Source organism: Cucurbita moschata, unplaced genomic scaffold (genome assembly GCF_002738365.1).
Source record: "Cucurbita moschata cultivar Rifu unplaced genomic scaffold, Cmos_1.0 Cmo_Scf00003, whole genome shotgun sequence".
Taxonomy (NCBI): domain Eukaryota; kingdom Viridiplantae; phylum Streptophyta; class Magnoliopsida; order Cucurbitales; family Cucurbitaceae; genus Cucurbita; species Cucurbita moschata.
Window position 1 is genome coordinate 312,634 of NW_019268519.1, and position 23,612 is coordinate 336,245.

Consider the following 23,612-nt stretch of genomic DNA (forward strand, 5'->3'; position numbering starts at 1 on the left):
AGATCACAGTTAAGATTAGGACGCTATAGCTAGTCAATTTACATGCACAACTAGAGGTTAGACCTATGTGCATCCAGGGATTGGTTAAGCCGAGGGGCTAACCTAGAATGTCCTGGAAATGAGAAAATGGAATTTAAACCGCATGAACACCCTAAGAACCTAGTAGACCTCCACGATGCATTAACATGATTTAAGTAACCTACATAATCACGAAATTAGTTGAGTTACTATTGAGTGTAAAGTCAGGGCAGGGTTGACGCTCTAATCCTGTTAAACCAGTTTTTGAGAGAAACTAGTGACTACAAGGGTAGTTAGCTCAAGACATAGATCCCTATTAAGTGTATAAACATTCGAACCTATAAACTAGTTTTGGTTGGACTAGGGACTACATGAGAAGGTGCCAGTATGAGAGCCCCTATCAAGTGTAGAAACGAGTCAACGCCGACGTTGCAACTTCGTAAATCGGTGTTGGAAGAGATTAGGGACTATGCAGGTAGGTGATTTAGTATGAACACGTCTAATGAGTGTAGGAACACGTCAAGGCCGACGCCGTGACACTGTAAACCAATCTCGAAGAAGGATTAGGGACTACACAGATGGACAATCAATTGAAATTTCAAGAACTACATAGTAGCTTAGAGAAATGTAAGAGTGAGCTCGATCTTCTTATAGACGAAAGAAAAGTCGTGGGAATCTACTAAAAGATGGAAGCGATGAGAGCCTATAAGTAGGTTGATTACTGAGTATATTTTTATACTCATCATTCTTTCCCTATCTTTTTCAGGTATCGATTGAGGTGCGAAGGCACTCGGGAACTGCACTATCATAGAGGAGTGTCGTTCTGGAGCGTCATTCCGATTTATTTAATAATATTTTATAGAAAGAAGATCAAACAAGAAAATAGTCTACGAGAAGTAGATAAACAGTTTATGTCCACGTACTATGAGTTGTACGACATCAAGTCCCTCTAACAAGAAGTTGCGATTGCCACAAGTGGATACTCCCTATGAGTGGCTAACCCAAACACTCCAGACATGTCCAAATCCTCCCCGGCTGCTCCATTCGGCAACTTCCACTCAAATTTATGCACCACATTCGCCAAAGCCATCTCAATCATTGCCATTGCAAACGAAATTCCAGGACACCCTCTTCGCCCTGTACCGAACGGGATCAACTCCAAATTGTGACCCTTAAAATCCATCGAACTCTTCATGAACCTCTCCGGTCGAAACTCCTCTGCCTCTTCCCACACCTCTGGGTCTCTTCCAATGGCCCATACATTGATCATAACCCGAGTGCCGGGATTAATATCGTATCCCTTCACCTTAATGTATTGGCTCGATTCTCTGAACAGAAGCGGGAGTGGTGGGTGTAGCCGCAACGTTTCCTTGATTGTTGCCTTCAAGTAAGGCATCTTTTCTATATCCTCCTCACCCACATAGCCTTTCCCACCCATTATTTCCCTCATCTCACCCTTCAATTTCTTCATGCTTTCTGGGTGTTTCAACAATTCTGACATTGCCCATTCTAATGCTGCGTACGTCGAGTCTACGCCTGCTGCAAACATGTCCTGTAATCAAAATCACAACGTTGATAACTCGAGAAGAACAAATGCCCGGCCTGTCACTGGGAAAGAGTTCCACATTGCCTAATTTAGTAATGATCCATTGGTACGAGTTATTTTGGGGAAACCCAAAACAACATACTAGAGTTTATGTTCATGTTCAAAGTGGACAACATCATACCATTGTGGAGAATAGTTACTCCTAAAATGGTATAAGAGTCATGCCCTTAACTTTCTCACGTCAATAGAATCTTCATGTATCGAATAAAGAAGTTGCGTCGAACAAAGGGTGCACTTTGTTCGAAGACTCCAAGGAAGGAGCCGGGCCTCAATTAAGGAGAGGCTATTCAAGGGTTCCATAGGCTTTAGGGGAGGCAGGCTTTACCGTGTATTTTGTTCGAGGGGAGAATTGTTGGGAGGGAGTCTCACACTGGCTAATTTGTGGGACGATCATAGGTCTACAAGTAAAGAATATATCTCCTATGAGCCATTTTGGGGAAGCCCAAAGCAAGGCCATGAGCTTATGCTCAAAGTGGACAATATCATATCGTTGTGAAGATTCGTAATTAGTAACCGGGTCTTACCAAGATAAAAGCTGGACAATATCATACCGTTGTGGAGATTCGTAATTAGTAATCGGGCCTTACCAAGATTAAAGCTTTTATGCTCTCCATTTGAAGGGGGAAACCAGTGGAGTTCTCTGCTTGGATACAGAGTAGAATATCCACCAAGTCCTTGTGCTCTGCTCTGTTCTGTAAATGAATATGATCTTCAATCACTTCATCTAACAAAACGTCCAGCTCTTTGGCTACCCTCTTCGCTTTGACGTCGAACCCAGTAATGCCATCGATCCAACCCAGCAATGGAACGTAGTCTCGAATGATAAAACTCGCCATTAACTCCCCAAATTGCAAGAGAAGGGCTCTAAGGTTCGACCCATCTTGACCAATCCCATATTTTCTCCCAAAAGCCACCCTGCAAATCACGTCGTTGGTCAGTCCAGAGAAGAGTTCAGTCAAATTAACCGAAATTGGATTGTGTTGGATGTTGTCGATCATGGCCTTCACTTCTTGTTCTCTAACACAACGAAACGATTGGACACTGTTGTGGCTCAAAAGACGGACCACCCCGATGCTTCTCATCCGCCTCCAATATTCTCCATAAGGAGACATCGCTATATCTTTCGACCCATAAAGAAGCTTATCAGCCATGCTTGATTTGGGTCGATTGGCAAAGGTAAGATCGTGAGTCTTCAAGATATCACGAGCCAGTTGGGGAGAAGAGACCACGATGGTGGGCTTGGCGCCCAAGTGAAGGAGAAACAGAGGACCGTAGCGGCGAGCATAGTTTTGGAGAGTGATATGAGGAAGGCGGCCAAGCTTCAAAAGGTGGCCGAAGATTGGATGCTTTGGCGGAGATGGCGGCGAGGCTTTTGATGAGTTTTGATTGGAAAGCAGCCATTTTTGGAGAAGGAAGATCAGGACAAGGACGCAACCACCGAACAAAATTGTATGAAGTGATGATGGAAGAAGAAGGAGAGTTTCCATTGCTCTCTCTCTCTCTCTGCTTTTACCTGAACGAAGAGGTGGCTGCATATATAATGGTTCAAGGGGTTGGACGATCCAAGTCAGCCATATTATATTATTATTAGTGTAGAGACCATATATATATATATATCAAAAGTTTTCTAATTTTAATCTTAAAAATCAAATAACAAGAAATAGAAAAATAAAAAAATATGAATGTTTATTAAATGGATGAAAGAGTAGAACGGTCACTTTAACTATAAAAATAAATTATACCCTTTATTACCGGTTAGTTAAATGGTATATGTTTTGCTTCTTTAATAAGTTAGTTTCAAATTTTTAAGATATTTGTTTTATATATATAAACATATTAAAAGAAGAACAAACAACTTTGTTCTTTTGGGATATACAAATCCTCTAATAATATAGATTGGGTAATTAGCAATTTTAGAAGTCAAAAATATACATTTACACTTGATACTGTATTTAAAAAATATAACTATAAAATTTTAAAATGAGTATTAATACCTTTATTTTTATTAAAAAAAAAAATTTAATAATCATTACTCTAAATGTGACATTTTTTAAGTTTATTTTTAAATATTAATGAAATATTTGAAAATGGGAGAATATTTTTTAAATGGAATATTAATTTTTAAAGTATTTTATTAGTTTAACCAAAAAAAGAAAGAATTAAAAGCTTACTCGGATGGAGAGAGTTGTTAGTTTTTCTTTCCTAAAAAAAGAAAAGAAAAAGAAAAGAAAAAGAAAACTATAATTATTATATTGTTAAAATAAAATAAATAGCACGGAAAGTGTATGCCACCGGAGGTGCGATAGGAAACGGGAGGTGGTGATAATTGTGGAGTAAAAAACGACACCGCAGCGCAAAAGGAGTTTTTGGTGATTTTAAAATTGTAAGAGGGATAAAATAGGAATTTCAGGAGAAGCCCTAGGCGCCCTTTTTTGGAGCAGTAGCACACAAACTCGGGGGTACCGAAGAGTTGTGGTGGTGGCAGAAATGGATAGAACGCCCATTTGAGGCTCTCTTTCGTCTTCCCATTTCTACAAGATAACGCTCCATTTCTCCTCACTCCCTCAAATCTATCCATTCCCTTCTTCCACAGTTTCTCTCTCGGATTCCTCGCTCTTCAATGGCGGCCATTTCCTTAGCTTCCGCTTCCACTTCCACTTCCTCCAAGCTCGCTTTCCCGCATCCCTCTCCTTCGCCCTTTTCCTCCAAACCCTCCTCTATCACCAACCTTTCTTCCTCTTTCTTGAACCCTTCTTCTCTTCGCCCTCTTACCTTCACTTCTTCCTCTTCCGCCACTGTTAAACGCTCTCCTTCCTTCACTATTCGCGCCGCTCGTGGCAAATTCGAGAGGAAGAAACCCCATGTCAATATCGGCACAATTGGGCACGTCGACCATGGTAAGACCACTCTCACCGCCGCTTTAACCATGGCTTTGAGCAAAGCCCCAAAGAAATATGACGAAATTGACGCCGCACCTGAAGAGCGAGCTCGGGGTATTACGATTAACACCGCCACCGTTGAGTACGAGACTGAGAGCCGACATTACGCCCACGTTGATTGCCCTGGCCATGCTGATTACGTCAAGAACATGATTACTGGTGCTGCTCAAATGGATGGCGCAATTTTGGTTGTTTCGGGCGCTGATGGCCCAATGCCACAAACCAAGGAGCATATTTTGTTGGCTAAGCAAGTGGGTGTCCCCAATATGGTGGTGTTTCTCAACAAGAAGGATCAAGTTGATGACGAGGAGCTTCTGGAGCTTGTGGAATTGGAGATGCGTGAATTGCTTTCGTCTTATGAATTTCCAGGTGATGATGTCCCAATTGTTGCTGGTTCTGCTTTGTTAGCTCTGGAAGCTCTAATGGCTAACCCCAATATTGTTAGAGGCGAAAACGAATGGGTGGATAAAATTTTTGAACTTATGGATTCTGTTGATAGCTATATTCCCATACCCGAAAGACAAACAGATCTTCCATTTTTGCTTGCTGTTGAAGATGTTTTCTCTATTACTGGTCGTGGTACCGTGGCGACAGGGCGTGTCGAGAGGGGTACCGTTAGAGTCGGAGAGACGGTGGATATTGTGGGATTGAGGGAAACTAGAAACACAACAGTAACAGGGGTGGAGATGTTTCAGAAAATTCTTGATGAAGCTTTGGCTGGGGATAATGTAGGATTGTTGCTTAGAGGTGTTCAAAAGGCTGATATCCAGAGAGGGATGGTTTTGGCCAAGCCTGGCACCATCACCCCACACACCAAGTTTGTTGCAGTTGTGTATGTGTTGAAGAAGGAAGAGGGTGGTAGACATTCACCCTTTTTCGCCGGTTACCGACCACAATTTTACATGAGGACGACCGATGTCACCGGTAAGGTGACTTCGATTATGAACGACAAGGACGAGGAGTCCAAAATGGTTATGCCAGGAGACCGAGTGAAAATGGTTGTCGAACTGATAATGCCAGTGGCTTGTGAACAAGGAATGAGGTTTGCCATCAGAGAAGGTGGAAAGACTGTTGGAGCTGGTGTGATCCAATCTATAATCGAGTGAGTGGTAAGGAGAAACAACTTAAATTGTGGAAAATCAACTGAAATGTTCGTTACTCCTTTAAGTTAGGCTAAATTTGAACCAACATCAATGATTTCTTTTCTTCATTTTCTGTAACTTTCTGGATTTTCAATGCCATATATTTGTAGTTTTGTTATTATCTTGTTGGCTGGCGCAGACATGTCCCGTGGCTGGACACTGTTTTTATGATGGTATAATTTGCGGATACCTTTTTGTCCCCTCTCTTGTGCTGCTTAGTTTTGTGGAGGGTCTTTCAATGAAGCATCTGCATTTATGCATTCTACCATTCCTTTGTGATAGTTCTTCTTCGTTTCTCTCTGAATCCCACACTCTATGTCTGTCAAACAAACGGTACCAAAATGATTTGTTGTTGCCATCGTTATTGTTTGAAGGTAAAATCTTGCAGAGTTAGCTTCATTTGCAGCTCATCAATAGCATCTCATTGGATTGAAATTCTTGTTTTTTGATATTGCCATGAAGTTATTGAAGGCATTAGTAGGTTGTTGGGCTTTGGCTGATGACTCTGTTTTCATAAGCTATAATCTATCAATTGCTCTGCCGTCACTGAATTACGCTGCTAGTTTGGATGTTTATGATACTGTTTGTGGGTGTTGCACAGTGGCTTCAGGCTGGTGATACTTGCACAGTGGCTTCAGGTGTAATTTTGGTTAAGAAAATGTCTTGTAGTATTCGTTTTGCTTTGTTCTCTTCTTTCAATAACTAAGCTTTTTCTGATTTTACCATTCATTGAGACGGAAGGATACGAGATTCTCAGTTCTTGTATTGGTCTCTCGCTATTCTCACAGAACCTGTAGCTATGCCTAGGAAACCTTATGATCCATGAAGCATTTGGAGAAAAAAACAAAATCGTTTTGTGAGGAATATTCAAATTTGATGAAATTTATAGACACTTTCACTAGAAAACAGGTTTATTTTTCAACTTTTTTCATTTCTTGAGTGAACATACATGGAAACGTCCAAAAAAAAAAAGTTCCTTTCTCGGTTTTGTCTGTTACAATTGTTACAATCTTCCACTCATATATTTTAAAGGTGAGATATGTATGAGTAGCTTTAAAATTGATTCAAATTGATACTATACATATCTCTCCTTTTTATTCTTCATTTAGTATTTTAGTTCATTTATCCTCATTTACTCTTTCAATACCCTGTCTGTCTAAACGAGTAAATAGATATCGGTAAGGAAAATATAAAAAAAGAAAAATATAAAAAAAGAAAAAAAAGAATATGGTTGGGTGAAAGGGGAAGGTCACGGTTGGCTTTAAACAGAAGCAAGTCCTACTCTTCTTTCCTTCCTCCACTTTCATTTCACTCTTCCTTCCTGTTTGTTTCAAGTTTGATGCATTCAGACCTCGATATATACACATATACATTACCTAACCTACTCCCAAGAAAATGACCTTTTCCAACTCTCCAATTTCAACACAAATTTTGGATCTTGTCTCTGTGTTCCAACTCAGTCTTCCTGCTGTTCTTCCTGTTCTTCCTGTTCTTCCTGTTCTTCCTCGCATACACACACGCGCACGCACACACACCACATCCAAACCAACACAATTCACTTCTTTCTAAAACTCTAATAAATACCAACAATTATTCAATATCATAGCTTCTATCACATGTGACACATAATAATATAATCGCTACCTACACTCTACTACTAACATAGATACTACAACAACAACAACAAAACATAAAACCCATTACATTTGTCTGAATTTAGATGTTGCAGACATGATTAAAGGACATACATAGATTTATACATATATATATTGTCGGACCAGGGCGCTTGATTCCCCCGTGCTTGGATGAGCTCAGGCAGCTGCTACACCAATTCTCCCCCGCCAAGCACCTCCAAATTCTTCAAACCATCCTCCATTGAGGGCTGGAAGAGGAAGAAGAAGAAGAAGAAGAAGAAAAGGGCAGCGCTCCATTATAGGGTGTGTTTGAGAGCAGAGAGCAGAGCAGGAGAGCATGAAAATGGGGTTATATAGTGAATGAAATTATTCCCGCATGCATATTGGGATTGGCTTTACATGTTAGAGTGGGTTTAAAAGGGATGGAGGGAGGGATGGTGCCCTAAAGGTGTGCCTCTATACGCCCTCCTAAAACCCCAATACCAACTTTTAATTTAACCCTTTCCCCTTTTTCTCTTTCTGTCGGTTCTTTCAAATTCTTGTTGCTCTCCTTCCACGCTTTCCCTCCTCATATTTCAATAATTTCCTCCTCTTTTTTCATTCCTCTCTTTCTTTTTAACACCTCCTTCAATTTTGTCTCTCCTCCCTTCCTACTTCTTACCACAATCACCCCGGAGTCATTACTATAGTCGTCGCCCTCGTGACTTTTGAAACGCATATGCTAGGGAGAGGTTTCTACAGGGAATGCATTGTTCTCCTCTCCAACCAATTGTGAGATCCCACGTTGGTGGGAGTATTTCTGTGTAGAAACCTCTTCCAGACGGATGTGTGTGATGTCCTCGCTTGCTATTTACACATGTTGGCTGAATGATCTTGTGTTATCTCCTACAAAATCTAGGGTATATGATCGGAATCCATTGTGTTCCACCAAACCCTAAATCCAAAGACCAGAAGTGCGTCCGGAGCAATGGCAAAGGGACGCGTAAGAGGGGTGTCTGGCATGATGGGTAGGCATAGCAGTGTGTGTTAAACCAAGCTTTGCAATGAAGTCAATGGAGGTGGAGCCTGTTCGCTGACACATGTGCTGCGTATGCCGGCCACCAAAATTCCCCACTCACCGGAATTCTCTTATTTTTTTCTCATTGCCTTTCTCTGTCTTTTTCACTTTTTCATCTCCAATGTTTTACCTTTCTAAGAAATTATACCAATTACGAGTTTACAATACATCAACTTTATTTATTTATTTATTTTTATTTTTTTTTGTAAGAACCTAAATACTTTATAATGCATATAGTAATGAAAAATGGACTCTTTTTTCTTTTTCTTTTTCTTTTTTTTTTTTGAATGGGCCAACCCGCTCTTTTGAGTTGGCATTCATACCCATTTGAAAATGGCTCGAGAACAAAGCTCTTGTGATGTTTTAGTAGTAAGCACATGTGTCAAATGATCCAATTTCAATATTCCTCACCATAAAATTGAAAAATATTGATGGTAATTTAGTTAATGTCCCTTATAGGATCAGCCGGCAATTTTCTACTGATAGGGAATAGGAGACTAAAGAAGTATAGCATATTAGCGTCTGAGACTATAGCCTTATAGGATCAACAAGTTGGTTTCTACTGATAGGGAATAGGAGACTAAAAAAGTGTAACATATTGACCGAGAATATACCCTTAAAGGATTAACGAGCTAATTTCTACTTAGTATATCATGTTCTGACGAAGCTCAAATATAAGCTATTTTGTACCAAAAGAATTGAGCTCCACTCACTGGGCTAGATGTCAATTAATTTAATTTGTACTTTTTTTAATAAAAATAAAGATTAATTAAATACAATTTAGCCTTAAAATTTGTAAGAAATGAAAAATTAAAAAGAATAATAATAATAAATAGTGAACATACCCGACCCGACCCGACAGCGATAGTGGTGAAGCCGTGCCGTTAAACCCTCAAAGAACCCCAACTCGGAGATCTTCTTCATTTGAACATCATCTGGAACGCCGATTGGAGTTTCCCTGAGCAACCATGGCGAGAAGAAAGGCAATTCTGACTTCCCTCACGCTGGCAAACTCGCTCTATTCGACTCGGTCTTGCTATTCTCAGGTGACTCGGTTTTTGCCTTCTTCTCTTTCTCATCAATCCCGCTTTCCCCCTTTCACAACAAATCATCGTATACTGTTTTTCTCATCGAAGCCTCATTCGCTTCTCGAGCTTGTTTTGGCCAACGATTGGTCGGAAACTTTAGAAACAGAGTTAGAGACTTTAAACCCTACACTCACACACGAAACTATGGTCTATGTCTTGAAAAGACTCGATAAAGAACCCCAAAAGGCCTCGGATTTCTTCGACTGGGCCTGCGGGAAAAATGGGTCTACTCAGAGTTCTCCGATTTATAGCATTTTGCTTAGGATTGTTGTTCAAAATGAATCGATGAAGCAGTTTTGGATTACGTTGAGAGTTATGAAAGAACGGGGGTTTTACCTTGATGAGGAAACTTATTTGACCATTTTGGGAGTCTTGAAGAGGGCAAAGAAGGCCGCTGATGCCACGGCTTTGACTCATTTTTACAATCGGATGCTGCAAGAAAATGCCATGGATAGTGTGGTGCAGAAGGTGGTTAACATTGTTTTACGGTCAGAGTGGAATAATGATGTTGCTGAAAAACTTGAGGGGCTTGGCATTGTATTATCAGATAGCTTTGTAATTAGAGTGTTGAAGGAACTTAGAAATTTTCCATTGAAAGGCTTGAGCTTTTTTCATTGGGTTGGTTGTAGACCGGATTATGATCACAACACAGTTACATACAATGCAATTGCCAGGGTTTTGGGACGGGATGACTCGATTGAGGCGTTCTGGGGTTTGGTTGAAGAAATGAAGAATGCTGGTCATGAGATCGATATCGATACTTACATAAAGATCTCTAGGCAGTTTCAGAGGAGCAAGATGATGGGTGATGCTGTCAAGCTTTACGAGCTTATGATGGATGGGCCTTACAAACCCTCATTGCAGGATTGCAGTGTGCTTTTGCGGAGCATCTCTGCTAGTGATAATCCAGATTTGAGCTTAGTGTTTAGAGTGGCCAAGAAATTCGAGGCGACAGGGTACAGTCTCTCCAAAGCTGTTTACGATGGAATCCATAGGTCATTGACAAGTGCAGGAAAGTTCGATGAAGCGGAGAATATTGTAAAGTCCATGAGAAATGCAGGGTATGAACCTGACAATGTTACATACAGCCAATTGGTATTTGGACTTTGCAAGGCTAGGAGACTTGAGGAAGCCTGTGAAGTGCTGGATGAGATGGAAGCACAAGGATGCGTTCCTGATATCAAGACTTGGACCATTTTAATTCAAGGACATTGTACTGCCAACGAAGTCGACAAGGCATTAGTTTGTTTTGCAAAGATGATAGAGAAGAATTGTGATCCCGACGCCGATCTTTTGGATGTTCTAATTAGCGGTTTCCTTGGCCAGAAAAAGTTAGATGGTGCTTACCAATTGCTGATTGAGTTGGTGAATAAGGCTCATTTAAGACCATGGCAGGCAACATACAAACATCTAATCGAAAAGCTCCTTGAAGTAAGGAAACTTGAGGAAGCTATTTCTCTTCTTAGGTTAATGAAGAAACAGAACTACCCACCTTTTCCTGAACCATTTGTTCAATATATCTCCAAGTTTGGTACAGTGGAGGATGCTGCTGAATTCTTGAAGGCTCTGAGCTCCAAAGAATATCCTTCCATGTCTGCCTATCTTCATGTTTTTAATTCATTTTTCAACGAAGGTAGACATTCTGAGGCCAAAGATCTGCTCTTTAAATGCCCACATCACATTCGAAAGCATAGTGAAATTTGTAAGCTCTTTGGATCTGCAGAAAGCAAAAGCACTACTACTACTACTACTACTCAATCTTCTCCCAATCCAATTGGAACTTAATCATCAGGATTAACAACGCATCGGATGCAGTTTCAGTTAGGCCGACGAGGATTAAGTCCACAGACTGGAGAAGTCCAAGTTCATGAATGCTTATATCTGCTCATGTAGCTGTTCTGGTTTGCAAAAAACTAGCAGGCCTGCAGTTGGTGGAGGGAAATAGTTGCCTCCTTGTCTTCGTCTTTTCGATTCTTCCCATCAGTTTGGACCATTCACTCATCATAATTTATCTGCCTGCTGATATATCTAATTTCGTACCATATGACTTGTCTCTCTTCCCTTTTCTTTTGGTGCCTGTTCTTCTGTTTACATTCTTTTTGTAATCCAATGTTGCCATGTACGTGTGTTATGAATACTTCATATGCTCCTTAGCACATGATGTTAATGTATGCCCTGATGCAAGTATGCCCTGATGCTTGTTTTAGGCATAGAAATATCCTAAAATTCGACGATTTTAGCAGAAGCTCTTTGGTGTTAGTGATATGATTCCGCATGTCTGAACTGAATTTGTGTGGATCTTAAGGAGAGAGAGGGAGAGAGAGAGAGAGAGAGTGGGAGGGAGGCGTAAACTAATGAAAGTCACATGGAAGGCAGGAAGGAAGAACTCATCTCTCTGAGCTCTTCCGGTTCGTGTGTGTGTTTCGCTTCCTTCAACCCTTTTCATTTCTTTTTATTTCCTTTCATTCACTCTCATTCTTCACACCAAATTTTGAATGCTTTTTGTTTTCCCATAAAATGAATTTCGTATTCTATTTATTAATATTAAATATTATGTTTGTTTGTATCTCAACTTTTCAATTTTTGGACTATGCTTTCTCCAATATCACTCTTATGCCTCAAAATCTATTAAATTAAATATATATTCTTTTTTTTTTTTTTAGTATTAAACTTTTTTTTAAATAATTACTTTAGTCTTACTTATAATTTAGACTTTTCATAAATATTTTTGAACTTCCTCGCATTCTTTTTTTTTAGAACTTCCTCGCATCCTTTTTTTTTTATTCATCATTCTAACGATTTATATTTTGAAACATTTATAAAATAATCGTACAGAAACATATACAATCAAATTTTACCCTAGCATTTTCTCAAGGCCGCTACAATGTGACTATATGGCTCAATCTACAACCACTATCAAATAAACTAAAATTCCCCCAATTTCTCTCTCCGGACAAAATAAAAAACCATTCTTTTCTTCGATAATTGTTAAGATTAAACAGAAACAGAAAGTGAATCGATCTCCATCGACCGAACCACGGCGACGAGGCTGAGGACGGCGGCGAAACCAACAGCAACAAGCCCTCTTTCTTTAACCAACACGGCGCCCAAGTACATGGCTACATCAGCGGTGATCTGTCTTCCCTGTTTCACCAAAACCCGCCGTCGGTTTCCGGCGAACGCCAACAGCACCAACACCGTGATCCACGCCACCATGGTGGCTCTCGCGGCCACCACCGCCACTCCGGCAACCACTAACAACCCCACAATTGGAACCCATCGCCCCATCAAATCAAAATTAAGAACGACAATACACGAACCTGAAAGCAACAGAAATATCCCCGACAGCAAAACGGCCTCCGTCACCGGAGTCGACATTCTTCTGCGCTTTGCGTTACAGAGCAATCTGACGAGAGTATGTGCTTTTTATGCAAACTTTCCGTTTGTTATTTGTTTTTATATATGAATTATTATGACAACTCAAATGGATATTAATTGAATCTTGGATTTTGATTGATTATTTCAAAGCTGGTTCAAGATTGGTGTTTGGGAAAGGAATTGGCAGCCATGTGCTGCACATGGGGAGGTGCTCGACCTCATTATGTGGGGGCCAATATATCTTTTCAAGCTACAAAACTAATTTCTGCCTTCAATTCATAAAATATTGCAATTTATAGTATATGATATTTTTATTTCAGCAATCATTTTTTTTTCTTTAAAATATTCTTATAAAACTAATATTTAGTGAAAATTGAATAGACACTTAATTTGACGAAATTAAAATTTATGATTAAATTTGATATAAATCCCTAAAATTAGGGATATAAGATGTTTTATAACAAGGTTGGTACTTGATAATGAGCTTTGATTGAAGTAGTAAGTCAACTGCCAATTGCATAATTTAGGGACTACTCTCTGCATGTGCCCATATATTTTTAATATAAATTTCATTCCTTTTTTTTTCTCTTTATGTCCTAAAGTTTTATATTAATGAAATCATATATTTATTTAATTGTGATTAATTAGTGTTGCCAACTAGTATAATACAACTTAAATGGGTAAATGATAGGAAAATAAGTAAGTCGATCGGATCCAATAAAGAAGATCAAGTTGTTTAACCTCGCGACATTTGTACATATCAGCTCTCAATTCTCATATGAGAGGAAGACTTGAGCCATACAGTAGTCTTTCCTTTGCTTTGCTTGCCTGATGGAAGAAGATTTATATATATATATAAGAGTAAATAAAGAAAAAAAAAAATTAAAAAGGAAAAATAGGAAGTATGAAGGACCTGGTCCTCCCAGTTTGTGTTAAAAGTAATGAACAAAAGCAGAATGGATTGTAGACAACTTCCACATGTAATTCCCATCCATAGTCCCTGTAATTATCCATAATATCAAACTTTCTTTCTTTTATTTGTTACTTTTTAAAATCTTAATTTTCAACCAAATTCAAACGAGAGTTTAACAATAACTATAATTATTTTAAGGTAATTAATAATTAGAGAGAAAATAAGAAATAGTAATATATATACCTTCGCTCCAAAATTCAACAGAAAAGTGAAGATTATAGCGCAAGGTAACCCAAGTAGGTAATATGCTCCAAGGTTCACCCATGCCCCTATCTTCTGCCATCCACATCCTCTAGCTATCCCTGAATACCCATTTATTAATAACAAATTACACCCAATATCTCTTACTTACTGGGTACCACAAATACAAAAAATGTATTTGTAGCACCGGGTTAATATATAGAAAAAACTGACGTGTCATATAATAAATACGAAACTCAAATAAAGAACTCTAGAAAATTTCTCGGGAATCATATCGTACCTGAAAGGACGCCTTGGATGGCATCCATAAAGTTGGAAGTGGCAAGTATTGGCATTATCATACTCAAATATTTCACCACCTCTGCTTCATTGGTGAACACATAACCCCATTCGTTCCTCAAAGCAATTAGTAAAATTCCTAATGCCATTCCTTCTGCGACCCCCAAAACCACCACTACCTTCGCTGCTAGCCTAGCTGCCGTTGCCTTCCCTGCCCCTAACTCATTCGACACTCTTGTGCTTCATTCATAACAGCAACATTACAGTTTCAGTTATATCAAACTATAAATTTAGTCTCCAAAACTTAAAAGTTGGTATCTATTTGGTCTCCAAATTTTTAAAAAAAAAAAAAAATTCATAAATTTTCAATTTTGTGTTTAATAGATCTTCAACCCATTCAAATTTATAAACGGGTAATTTATACCTCACTACACTGCCGAAGCCATAGGTGATTCTGAAAACCAGCGAACTTGTGCTCAAGCTGCAACCAAATCATTTCACACATAATAATTATAAGTCTACTTGATCATTGTGCTTACCCAATATGTTGACTACATTATCTAAGAATAACTGAGCTCAAAATTAACTTACAAAATGATGCTTTATTTGATAAACCAAGTGTTAAGTCGGTACATACAAAATTAAAAGTTTTAAACTAGCAAATATAATAGACCCAACCTGATCGACAGCATCGACGTTTCCAACTCCGGATTGGGAAGAAGCCCGGACATGAGAACTAAAAACTCGTACGACCAGTACTCCAAGCTGCCATTCATGAATTAAACAATATTATATCATGAAGTTTGGAAATGTTTATGTATGCCGATTAAAGAGTGTTCAAGTTGCAAACGATAAATAACTTAGGAGATACCGACCGGGTCAGTTACTTTACTCACCATACCATGAGTGAAGAAGGAATCGCCAAAGCCAAGAAGCCAACCAAATTCTTGATTCCATCAATGGAGAAGCCAGTCCAAGTCTTCTGACATTGAGGAGAAAACTTGATGTACAGACCCAAAACCAGCACATTGATCCAGTAAGTTATGGCAGAGGACAAAGCAGCTCCTATGATGCCAAACCCAAATCCATAAACCAAACCCCAACAAACAAAAAGATGGATCAGACTGGAAGCTCCGGTGGCAATCAGCAATGGAGAAGTTAGATTTTGAGTCTGTAAGAATCTAAGTTGGCACTGAAGAAGGCCATAAGGGATGATGCTGGGGATTAGCCACTTGCCATAGATTCCAGCTTGCTCTGAAATGAGTGGGTCTTGTTTGAGAAGTGTGAAGATTTGTTGGATTGATGCCCACAAAAGGGCTATGGGAATGCAGATAATTGAAATGACTACCATGGCTCTTTGCATGTGGATCCCGAGCATGTGATATTGTTTTGCTCCATAGGCTTGTCCACATAGTGTCTCTAATGCACTGCCCATTCCTAGCTACAAAAATGTGAAATAAAGAACAAAAATTTGTTGATTGTGAGAGTACTGATTGAACATTGGATTTCCATATGTTAATTCGAACCTAAAATGAAGAGGAGTTGAAAAGAAAACAATTGGCAATGGTTGGCAGTACAAGAAAGGAAGATGAAAGGAAGATAAGCAGCATACAAAGAGACTAAAGCCAGTGACTCCAGCAAAAGAGAATGCCATTGAAGCACCAGAGAGTTGCAGCTCTCCAAGATGGCCAATGAACATGATCGATATCAGCTGCAAACTATACTGCAAAAAGCTCACCAAAACCAGAGGACCTGCCAGCCCCATCTGCTTCCTTATCTCAGTCATCACCTCCTCCCATCCCTCTCCATTATCCAACGCCTTCAAATCCCTCTCACACTCCGAAACCAAATGGGCTTCATCGAGATTAAGCAACTGTGTGTTGTAATCTGCATCCATCAAGATTAAGCAGCAGCAGACAGAAGTGTCAATTTCCAAAGAATGCAAAAGAATATGCAAATAGGGCCACAAGAACACAATCCCAAGGCACTGCCTTTTAAATTGAAATCACGTCAGGTAGTTGCTAGTTTTAAATTAATAAGCAAAAAGGGCCACATGAACACCGAGGGGAATTCGTTTAATATAGAAAAGTAAACGCAATCACCACGTCATAAATAGCAATTGTTTATAGTGACAAACATGAAGATGGGTTGCGTGAGGAGGCAGAAGCTTCATTTATTTGACACTAATAAACTATAATAAAAGTTGAGTGAAGGAGACTTATCTTAGAAATGAACAGGAGAATCTCAGTAGCATTCACTTGGCGATATGCATGCAGTCGCAATGTGAAGCTTTGGATTGCAGGACAACGCAGCAAAGAAAAGGTTGAATTGTTTCATTTCGGTGGCAGTCCAATTTTGAAACGCAGACAGACTTGAGCGTTCAAAATTTCAAGGCACGCTCACGCCTCTGTTTTGAACACAGCCGACAATATGATAAACCTTTAAATCACTCCAACCAGGATCAAGAAGCCTTCGAATCAATCACTCACATTTTACACCCAACTAAAAGTAGTTCATTTCTTTTATTTATTGGAAAGGCCAACCAAAGCAGGATCCGCTACAATGGATCTAATAATGAATGAAATCAACGTTTCCCTGTAGTTTATACACATACAAGATCTCTCTAGATTACACAAAAGTCAATCTGTGTTCAAACGTGACAAAGTGATCTAGAATATGTATATATACATGAAACTATCAAAAGACTAAAAAGTATATGTTTTCTATCTCTTCTTTCTTTATCCTTTACACGTACATATATTTCATACATGATGTGATAGTAATGTTAGAAATGAATAGCCAAAGATAATCGATGGCTTCAAAGTGCAAGGAAAAGAAGTTGATTTAAACTAAATATCGGAGTGAGAGAGTCATTCAGGTCAAACTGGATGGGAAAATATGGTTATTAGTAAGGAGAAATGTACAATGCGGCCAGTAATGAACCGGGGAGAAATGTAAGTAACCCAGCAAATTTCCCTCACTGTTCAATTGCCGTAGACACGCTACAAAAACACACAATAGCAAACTCATCCAGGCTTCAAACTCCAACAAAAATTGCTTATAATTGTGGCTTGTTATGAGTTCTCATGACATTATAAAGAATCTACTGAACCTGATCGAGGCCTATCATCAAGGACCCAAAATCAGTGTGGGGAGAAGGAAGCAAGGCCGTGACAGGTAGAGGTGTAAGGAATGTAAACATGGGTGTAAGAGCTCCATCACATTATAGCTGCTGATCAAGAAAAGGGTCTTTCGGACTTTTAGGAGATCCAACAATTCCAGACACGGTTTCTGTAACCCCAGAAACGTAAGTCTTCACCCAAGAAGTGCTTCGAGTCAGCCATCCAGTCTGTCCTTGTTCTTCCACTGCAAGTGTTCTTTTGCTATCTTCCTCCTCAAGAATTTCAAGCCACCTCTTGGACATGAATGTCCTCACAGCATCCGGTCCTTTGTTTACGACTTCCATGGGTGGAGTTTCAAGAGGATTTTGCTCCAAGTTTAGTTTCTTTAAATTCTCAAGATGGCCAAATGTATCGGGTAGAGAGTGAATCTGGTTATTGCTAAGATCAAGTTCCCTAAGGCTGGATAAATCACCGAAGGTCTGTGGAAGTTCATTAAGGTCGGTAAAGTTACTGCTTAGGTTGAGATACTCGAGTTGAGTCAATTTCCCAATTGCCTGAGGAAGGCCATGAAGCTCGTTGAAATGAGCATCCAGGTAACGCAAAGAGCTCATACCACAAACAGAAGAGGGAAGTGAACGTATTTTGTTTAACTGGATAGCAAGCTTCTGCAAATTCACCAGTTCATGGCCAATATTTGTTGGCAAGTACGTTAGACTGTTGAAGCTCACATCTAACTCCACCAATGACCTACGGATTCAAGACGCAAAAATAGAAGTCTTAACTTTGCAGCAGAGAATTCATAATAAACCATAGCTGAATATATTTTTAAAAAAAACGTGTGAAATGTGGGTACTGTACAGTCATGGAGAAATGCTAGAAAGATGACTTTTTGTTCAAAAACATGTAAAGTGAGGGATTTAAACACTCTTGATCAAAGGAATATGCCTTAAGCAGTTGATCTATGATCATATTGGCAAAATGATAGAAAGGTGTTATTTCTTGCGTAGTACCTGCACTGGCATATTGTGTCAGGAAGGGCGTGCAACTTGTTCCCAGAGACATTCAGGAGTTTCAGCTTTTGCAATAAACCAATTGTGTCAGGCAATGACCCCAGAAGATTGGATGAGGCATTCATCTCTTCTAGATTTTCTAAGCTGGATATCGAATCAGGGATAATCTGCAGTAGTTGTAAATGCAAGTGAAGAAATAAAAAAAATAATTGAAGAAACAAATCATACAAATAAATATTCGGGCATCTTCAATTTTTAATATGGCCAACTCAAATCCAAGTCCAATATTGACAGATCTGTGAAAAGCACATGCTAAGCATATCAATGGAAGTTGAGAAGAGTATTATACAAAAAGCAAAAATAGCCCAACCACATATTTAAGATGCAAAGCATTAATAACTCAAATATTGATCTAACCTATACTTCAGGACAATCTCCTGCCATCTGCACCAGTTATTTATAGACTTCTCACCATAGATTTCAAATCATCATCATAGCAATGATGAATGATAAGACCATGGATAGTTCATTTTTTTCCTGTCCAAAAATAAGTAGCCCCAGAGTTGGAATTTCTTCCTGTTTCCTGGATTATACCAGCATCTTCCATCGAAGAAAGTTGTTAAAAGTCCCTAATAGACTTCTTGAGCTAATCTTTCTACCAAAGACCACCGTTCTTACATAGCATTGTCCGTTGGATTCTATGCATCTTGGCATAAACCACCCATATCCAGCCCCCATCTTTTACAAGAGTGCTCTGAATGCCCTATAACTGGAGGACTATGACAAAGGGGAAAAAAATTCTTGGTCCTTAACATCCCAGTGTAAATTTTCGATTGAAGGGCCTGCAAAAAGCACCATTGCACTAAGATCTAAATGGTCATCATTGACAGTAAAAGAATTTACAATCAGCAGAACTTCAATGGAATGGCCCCCGTCCATTTATCCCATCTCCAAACAGGAAGAAAATGATATCCTCAATATATTGAAATGTTAAACCAAGAGTCTAATAAGTGATTCAGATATCCACCTTAAGCACATCATTATTACAAAAGCAAACAACACTGAGGAGCTAAAAACCAGCCTTGAAACATACTGCACACAAGTCGATGTTAACGAAGACTTCTCAAACAGTTGGAACGATAAGCCATAGTTAAACCAATCGTGTGTCTCTAACAAAAATTCTAATCGCCATGTAATCTACAAAAAGCCCCTATACTCATATGAACTAATGAAGCCTTCAATTCAACATAATTTCACACACAAATGGTTCATTTGAAGAGCAGGAATTCATTATCGGTCGCTAGTATAATCTGTCACAGTGTGGTGATGATTCGACTACAGATGCAAAGAATAAGGCATTGAATGTAGTAAGCTAACCTTGAGTTGATTGCAGGAAATATCAAGCACGACCAATCCCCGGATACGTCCAAATTCTTCAGGCAAGAACCGCAAACGTCGGCCGGAGAGACTAACTCGATCAATTTGCTTCTCATTTGCCTCCTGAAGAATCCTCGCAACATCCTCATTGACCTCCTCGTTGACTGGATCCAAGCGTTGTTCCTCCGGCAGCCTTCTCTCCGCCGACTCGTAAATCTTCACCAACCTCTCCTCAGCTTCCTTCAACATCTTCTCATACGCCTCGTGCATCGCATCCAATTGCACGATCGCCGTATACACCTGCTTCTCTTTATCCGCCGCCTCCCGGCACTCGTTCTCTTGCTGAGCAAGATGAGCCCTCCACTCGAGCAACTCCACATCCGCCGGCCTAGACGAAAGCACGATTTCCTGGAGCTTGGCAGACAACTTGGATTCTACATCAGCGAGCTTAGCCTTAGCAGTATCGACAGCCTCATGGTCAGGTCTCTCCCCAAGGTTTTTGAGGACGGATCGGGTCTTAGCGACATCAGATATAGCGCTGGTCATAGAAGCCAATAACTTAGGGTCCGATAAATGAGGCATGTGATCGACGATTCGGGGGGAGGATGAGGAAGGATGGGAGGAATGATGCGGAGCGTTGCGGGACATCGGAGATGCAGGCTGTTCGATGTCGGTTTCGGTGCGCGGCGATCGAGGGCTGAGAGAGGGGATTCGGGCCAGGACATAGGAAAGGATGGGGAAACGTTTGGGGTTGGGATCCATCGCCATGGTGAGTGATCGAAGAACAATTGATCGGAGCAGAAAAACAAAGAGAGTAAGAAGGAGAATAAGAAAAAGAAGAATAAGAAAAAGAAGAACAGAAACTGGAGGGAGCGGAGATATTACACTCAGCTCGGCCAAACCTTCACACCCGGATTCATCCACGTCATCCAAGTTCGTTACAACTGTAACAGCGGGTAATAATAAATTTCCGCATTGTCGAGTTATTGATAATTCTTAATTTAAAACAAAATTTGACCATTTCTTTCATCGTTAACGCGTCCGTTGCTAATCCTTTCGCGTAAGATATACGGTTATAGATTAGAGGAATTATGGATTTTTAATTATTTTTTATTTTTTGCTCTATAAATTATACAAATAATAAACACTAACCACTATATATCAAAGAGTAGAGTATGGGTTTCTAAATTTGATAACCATATTGTATTATAACTTAGACATTACGGTCTTTATGATATAGCTTTATTCTTGTCAAATTGAGGGGTGAAAACAAATCTTAGAGATTAATTTTTGGTTAATTATTTACTATATATTGTTATTACGGTCGGGAGTAACATACTGTTAAGAATGAAAAATTGAGATAAGGTTAAGAATGAGATCTATATTAATTTATTAATTTATTGTTACCAACAAAATAACCAATCAAACCAGGGTTACCAATAAAATAAGGAATTAACTTAAAATATACGACTAACTAAATATTGAAAATAAGATAAAATATATATGGTTAATCAAATCCTAACTAAATATCGTTAATCAAATCAAATCTTAATATAAAATATTCCACGAACTAAATTTTGAAAATAAGATAAAATATATTGTAATTAAATTCTAATATAAAATATACCACTAATTAAATTTATAATTAATTTTTATAAGATATTCTTTAAATTTTATATCTTAATATCTACCTTAATAGATCACAAAAAGATTTATCGATTGAAATGCACATCAAATGAATATGGCTGTTAATGAAAAGTTTATTATATTTGAATTGTTATTAATTATAAGCATTTTCCGAGAGTTCCATTATAAAATTCCAATAATTTTGGTGATTAAATTATTCAGAAGCCCCTTGGAGTGTATGAAATCACGAACGAACTTTTCGTCTTCTTTGAAGCCAAGTTTGACAAAATTTCGTTGACCCCTCCGAATATGCGTCGACTCGGCACTCGTCGTATTAAAATAATTGTACCTTAAAAAATAATAAGGGCATTTCCGTCAAATGACTCCCAAAGGCATCCCCCTTCCTTCGTCCTTGTGATGTGATGCCAACTAATATATGGCCAACCACAACGCAACTGACTCTTCTTATTTCTCTCCAAATTAAATTCATGACCCCACTTTACCCTCCTGCCTTTCTTTCTTTTAACAAATTTTTTCAATTAATTTTCAACGCCCGCCGGGTAACCGGAACCGCGACGGAGATTGAGATTTGAGAATACCAACTCCTTTTGAAAAACTTCTGATGGATTAATCATTTTTCTTTTCAAGCAAACAATTAATGAATTCGAAAGCTTTTTAAAACTATGTTCCAATAATCAACCAATCACAAATCACAACTAAAAACGATTTTGTTCTGTTTTCGCTTCTGTTTTCTCTTTTGTCATCATCTACCTAGGGTTTGTGCTTTATATGGAGTCTTCGCCTCGAGTTTAGGGATTTTGTATCAGTGCCAGTGAGCGCATGAGTACAAAGACCTAGGGCTCCCATGGCAACAATTTCTTCCATGGCAATTACGCTGTCCGACGAAGTATTTACTTGGAGGCGAGGGGATCCGACGGATGTATCTGTACGAAGGAGAAGAGATCCGATCGTTGATTGCGTATTGTGGCGAGCTCGGAAGCGAATCCGCGCTGTAGCAGGGAGAATTAGGAAGATTGAAGTACACGCTCGACGGAGGAGAAACTTTTTTGAGAGATTTTGGAGGCGCAAGAATGGCTCTGATTTTAAGAGGATGTAACAACGACGAAGAAGCACGATCGTATTCCTCGACGATATTGGCCAAATCCTCATCGGATCTAACGGTAATCAACATTTCCAAGTCTCCGCCTGGCAATTGGCACTTCAACGTAACGGAAGAACCACAGAATTCTACAAGCTTCACCATTAACTCTGCAAAACGGAATTAAGAAAAAAACGAAATACATAAACACCTAGAGAAGAGGAACAAATTTCAAAAGATTAAAAAAAAAAAAAAAAAGCAGATTACGAACCAGAATACGAAACGGAATGATCGACGGCTAGAACTCTGGTAAGACCACCAACGTAACGAAGTTTACCGTCGGTTTGACGTGGAAGAATCTTGCCGCCATAGCTACAGAGAAACTTCATGGTTCCGGCTGCGGCATTAGACCTCATGGCTTCTATAGAAGTGTGAGTGAATTGAATTAATCAAACCCTGTTGGTGGAAAGGGAAACGTAACCGAGGAGAAGTCAGGAGAAGAAGAAAAGGAGAGCGGGATGAAGACGAAGAAGAATGTGGGGAACAGGACTTCTCTTTGCAAACCTAAGGCAGTGATTTTGCCGAGTATTTAAAGGGTGAGGAGGTGGACTCTAGTGGGACCCGCGAAGCCCAGTCCAAAATACGAATATTCTTTTCAAAATTCGAAGTCCACGTGTCGATCACACATTGGTCCACTGGGTAAGTAAGCCCTCGTTTTCAGGCTTGAAATTTGGGTGAAGGTTCTCTTCTTATTATGCAACGTCTTTTTTCCTTTTTAATTTCCCCCCTTTTTACTCTTTCCTATTTTCATACTAATTTTAATTCTGTTTTTAAAAAATCAAAAAGTAAATATATTTTTATCAATAGATTCCTTTTTCAATATTAAATCAAAATTAGTTGCTAATTATATTATTTAACTGAAATGTCATATTTGCCCCCGAGCTCACCAGGAAACGTAAGCACAGTATAAAAACAATTATGTAATTTTACGATTTAATTTAAAGGGCAAAATTCAAACCCCAAACATGCAACATGCCACCGGGGCCTACTTGAATCCGTTCTT

The 23,612-nt window shown here is 39.2% G+C and overlaps 7 protein-coding genes across 9 annotated transcripts; 2 read left to right on the top strand and 5 right to left on the bottom strand.

Moving 5' to 3' along the window:
* Positions 1 to 281: 281 nt before the first annotated feature.
* LOC111441026 (protein DETOXIFICATION 16-like) lies at positions 282 to 16,686 on the bottom strand. 3 transcript variants are annotated; one of them, XR_002710068.1, is made up of 10 exons: positions 15,928 to 16,686; positions 15,212 to 15,756; positions 14,994 to 15,080; positions 14,740 to 14,796; positions 14,317 to 14,555; positions 14,019 to 14,137; positions 13,893 to 13,917; positions 13,776 to 13,861; positions 13,620 to 13,690; positions 282 to 292 (listed from the first exon to the last, which is right to left on the bottom strand). XR_002710068.1 is itself a non-coding variant. In XM_023077921.1 (8 exons), the coding sequence occupies exons 1-8, from the start codon at positions 16,210 to 16,212 to the stop codon at positions 13,637 to 13,639; spliced, it is 1,473 nt and encodes a 490-aa protein (XP_022933689.1). In that variant the 5' UTR covers positions 16,213 to 16,686; the 3' UTR covers positions 13,526 to 13,636. The 3 variants fall into 3 exon arrangements, 2 of the variants coding, with proteins under 2 accessions (XP_022933689.1, XP_022933690.1); XM_023077921.1 differs by lacking the exons at positions 282 to 292; positions 13,893 to 13,917 and having other exon boundaries at positions 13,526 to 13,690; positions 13,776 to 13,862; XM_023077922.1 differs by lacking the exons at positions 282 to 292; positions 13,776 to 13,861; positions 13,893 to 13,917 and having other exon boundaries at positions 13,526 to 13,690.
* LOC111441025 (cytochrome P450 71A21-like) lies at positions 824 to 3,153 on the bottom strand. Its single transcript, XM_023077919.1, has 2 exons — positions 2,212 to 3,153; positions 824 to 1,570 (listed from the first exon to the last, which is right to left on the bottom strand). Exons 1-2 carry the CDS (start codon positions 3,109 to 3,111, stop codon positions 968 to 970), a joined length of 1,503 nt encoding a protein of 500 aa, XP_022933687.1. The 5' UTR covers positions 3,112 to 3,153; the 3' UTR covers positions 824 to 967.
* On the top strand, positions 4,086 to 5,906 carry LOC111441027 (elongation factor Tu, chloroplastic-like). Its single transcript, XM_023077923.1, has one exon. The coding sequence runs from the start codon at positions 4,245 to 4,247 to the stop codon at positions 5,667 to 5,669; it is 1,425 nt and encodes a 474-aa protein (XP_022933691.1). The 5' UTR covers positions 4,086 to 4,244; the 3' UTR covers positions 5,670 to 5,906.
* Positions 9,305 to 11,691, top strand: LOC111441023 (pentatricopeptide repeat-containing protein At3g48250, chloroplastic). Its single transcript, XM_023077917.1, has one exon. It carries the CDS (start codon positions 9,365 to 9,367, stop codon positions 11,267 to 11,269), a length of 1,905 nt encoding a protein of 634 aa, XP_022933685.1. The 5' UTR covers positions 9,305 to 9,364; the 3' UTR covers positions 11,270 to 11,691.
* On the bottom strand, positions 12,318 to 12,917 carry LOC111441029. Its single transcript, XM_023077925.1, has one exon. The coding sequence runs from the start codon at positions 12,860 to 12,862 to the stop codon at positions 12,479 to 12,481; it is 384 nt and encodes a 127-aa protein (XP_022933693.1). The 5' UTR covers positions 12,863 to 12,917; the 3' UTR covers positions 12,318 to 12,478.
* A 472-nt stretch (positions 16,687 to 17,158) lies between the features above and the next one.
* LOC111441024 (plant intracellular Ras-group-related LRR protein 9-like) lies at positions 17,159 to 20,730 on the bottom strand. Its single transcript, XM_023077918.1, has 3 exons — positions 19,825 to 20,730; positions 18,448 to 18,614; positions 17,159 to 18,184 (listed from the first exon to the last, which is right to left on the bottom strand). The coding sequence occupies exons 1-3, from the start codon at positions 20,590 to 20,592 to the stop codon at positions 17,539 to 17,541; spliced, it is 1,581 nt and encodes a 526-aa protein (XP_022933686.1). The 5' UTR covers positions 20,593 to 20,730; the 3' UTR covers positions 17,159 to 17,538.
* A 1,330-nt stretch (positions 20,731 to 22,060) lies between these two features.
* Positions 22,061 to 23,101, bottom strand: LOC111441028. Its single transcript, XM_023077924.1, has 2 exons — positions 22,821 to 23,101; positions 22,061 to 22,719 (listed from the first exon to the last, which is right to left on the bottom strand). The coding sequence occupies exons 1-2, from the start codon at positions 22,963 to 22,965 to the stop codon at positions 22,274 to 22,276; spliced, it is 591 nt and encodes a 196-aa protein (XP_022933692.1). The 5' UTR covers positions 22,966 to 23,101; the 3' UTR covers positions 22,061 to 22,273.
* Positions 23,102 to 23,612: the final 511 nt, after the last annotated feature.

Bases quoted from the DNA above. Each gene is read 5' to 3' on its own strand.
- LOC111441028 (XM_023077924.1), bottom strand. From the start codon at position 22,965: ATGAGGTCTAATGCCGCAGCCGGAACCATGAAGTTTCTCTGTAGCTAT. The intron at 22,720-22,820 runs GTTCGTAATCTG...TCCGTTTTGCAG, and splicing joins TCATTCCGTTTCGTATTCTG to AGTTAATGGTGAAGCTTGTA.
- LOC111441025 (XM_023077919.1), bottom strand. From the start codon at position 3,111: ATGGAAACTCTCCTTCTTCTTCCATCATCACTTCATACAATTTTGTTC. The intron at 1,571-2,211 runs GTAAGGCCCGAT...TTTTGATTACAG, and splicing joins GCATAAAAGCTTTAATCTTG to GACATGTTTGCAGCAGGCGT.
- LOC111441024 (XM_023077918.1), bottom strand. From the start codon at position 20,592: ATGGCGATGGATCCCAACCCCAAACGTTTCCCCATCCTTTCCTATGTC. The intron at 18,615-19,824 runs GTTAGCTTACTA...CAACTACTGCAG, and splicing joins TTTCCTGCAATCAACTCAAG to ATTATCCCTGATTCGATATC. The intron at 18,185-18,447 runs GTACTACGCAAG...TTGAATCCGTAG, and splicing joins GACACAATATGCCAGTGCAG to GTCATTGGTGGAGTTAGATG.
- LOC111441027 (XM_023077923.1), top strand. From the start codon at position 4,245: ATGGCGGCCATTTCCTTAGCTTCCGCTTCCACTTCCACTTCCTCCAAG.
- LOC111441023 (XM_023077917.1), top strand. From the start codon at position 9,365: ATGGCGAGAAGAAAGGCAATTCTGACTTCCCTCACGCTGGCAAACTCG.
- LOC111441026 (XM_023077921.1), bottom strand. From the start codon at position 16,212: ATGGATGCAGATTACAACACACAGTTGCTTAATCTCGATGAAGCCCAT. The intron at 14,138-14,316 runs GTACGATATGAT...ATGGGTATTCAG, and splicing joins CATCCAAGGCGTCCTTTCAG to GGATAGCTAGAGGATGTGGA. The intron at 13,863-14,018 runs GTATATATATTA...GGATAATTACAG, and splicing joins TGTTGAATTTTGGAGCGAAG to GGACTATGGATGGGAATTAC.
- LOC111441029 (XM_023077925.1), bottom strand. From the start codon at position 12,862: ATGTCGACTCCGGTGACGGAGGCCGTTTTGCTGTCGGGGATATTTCTG.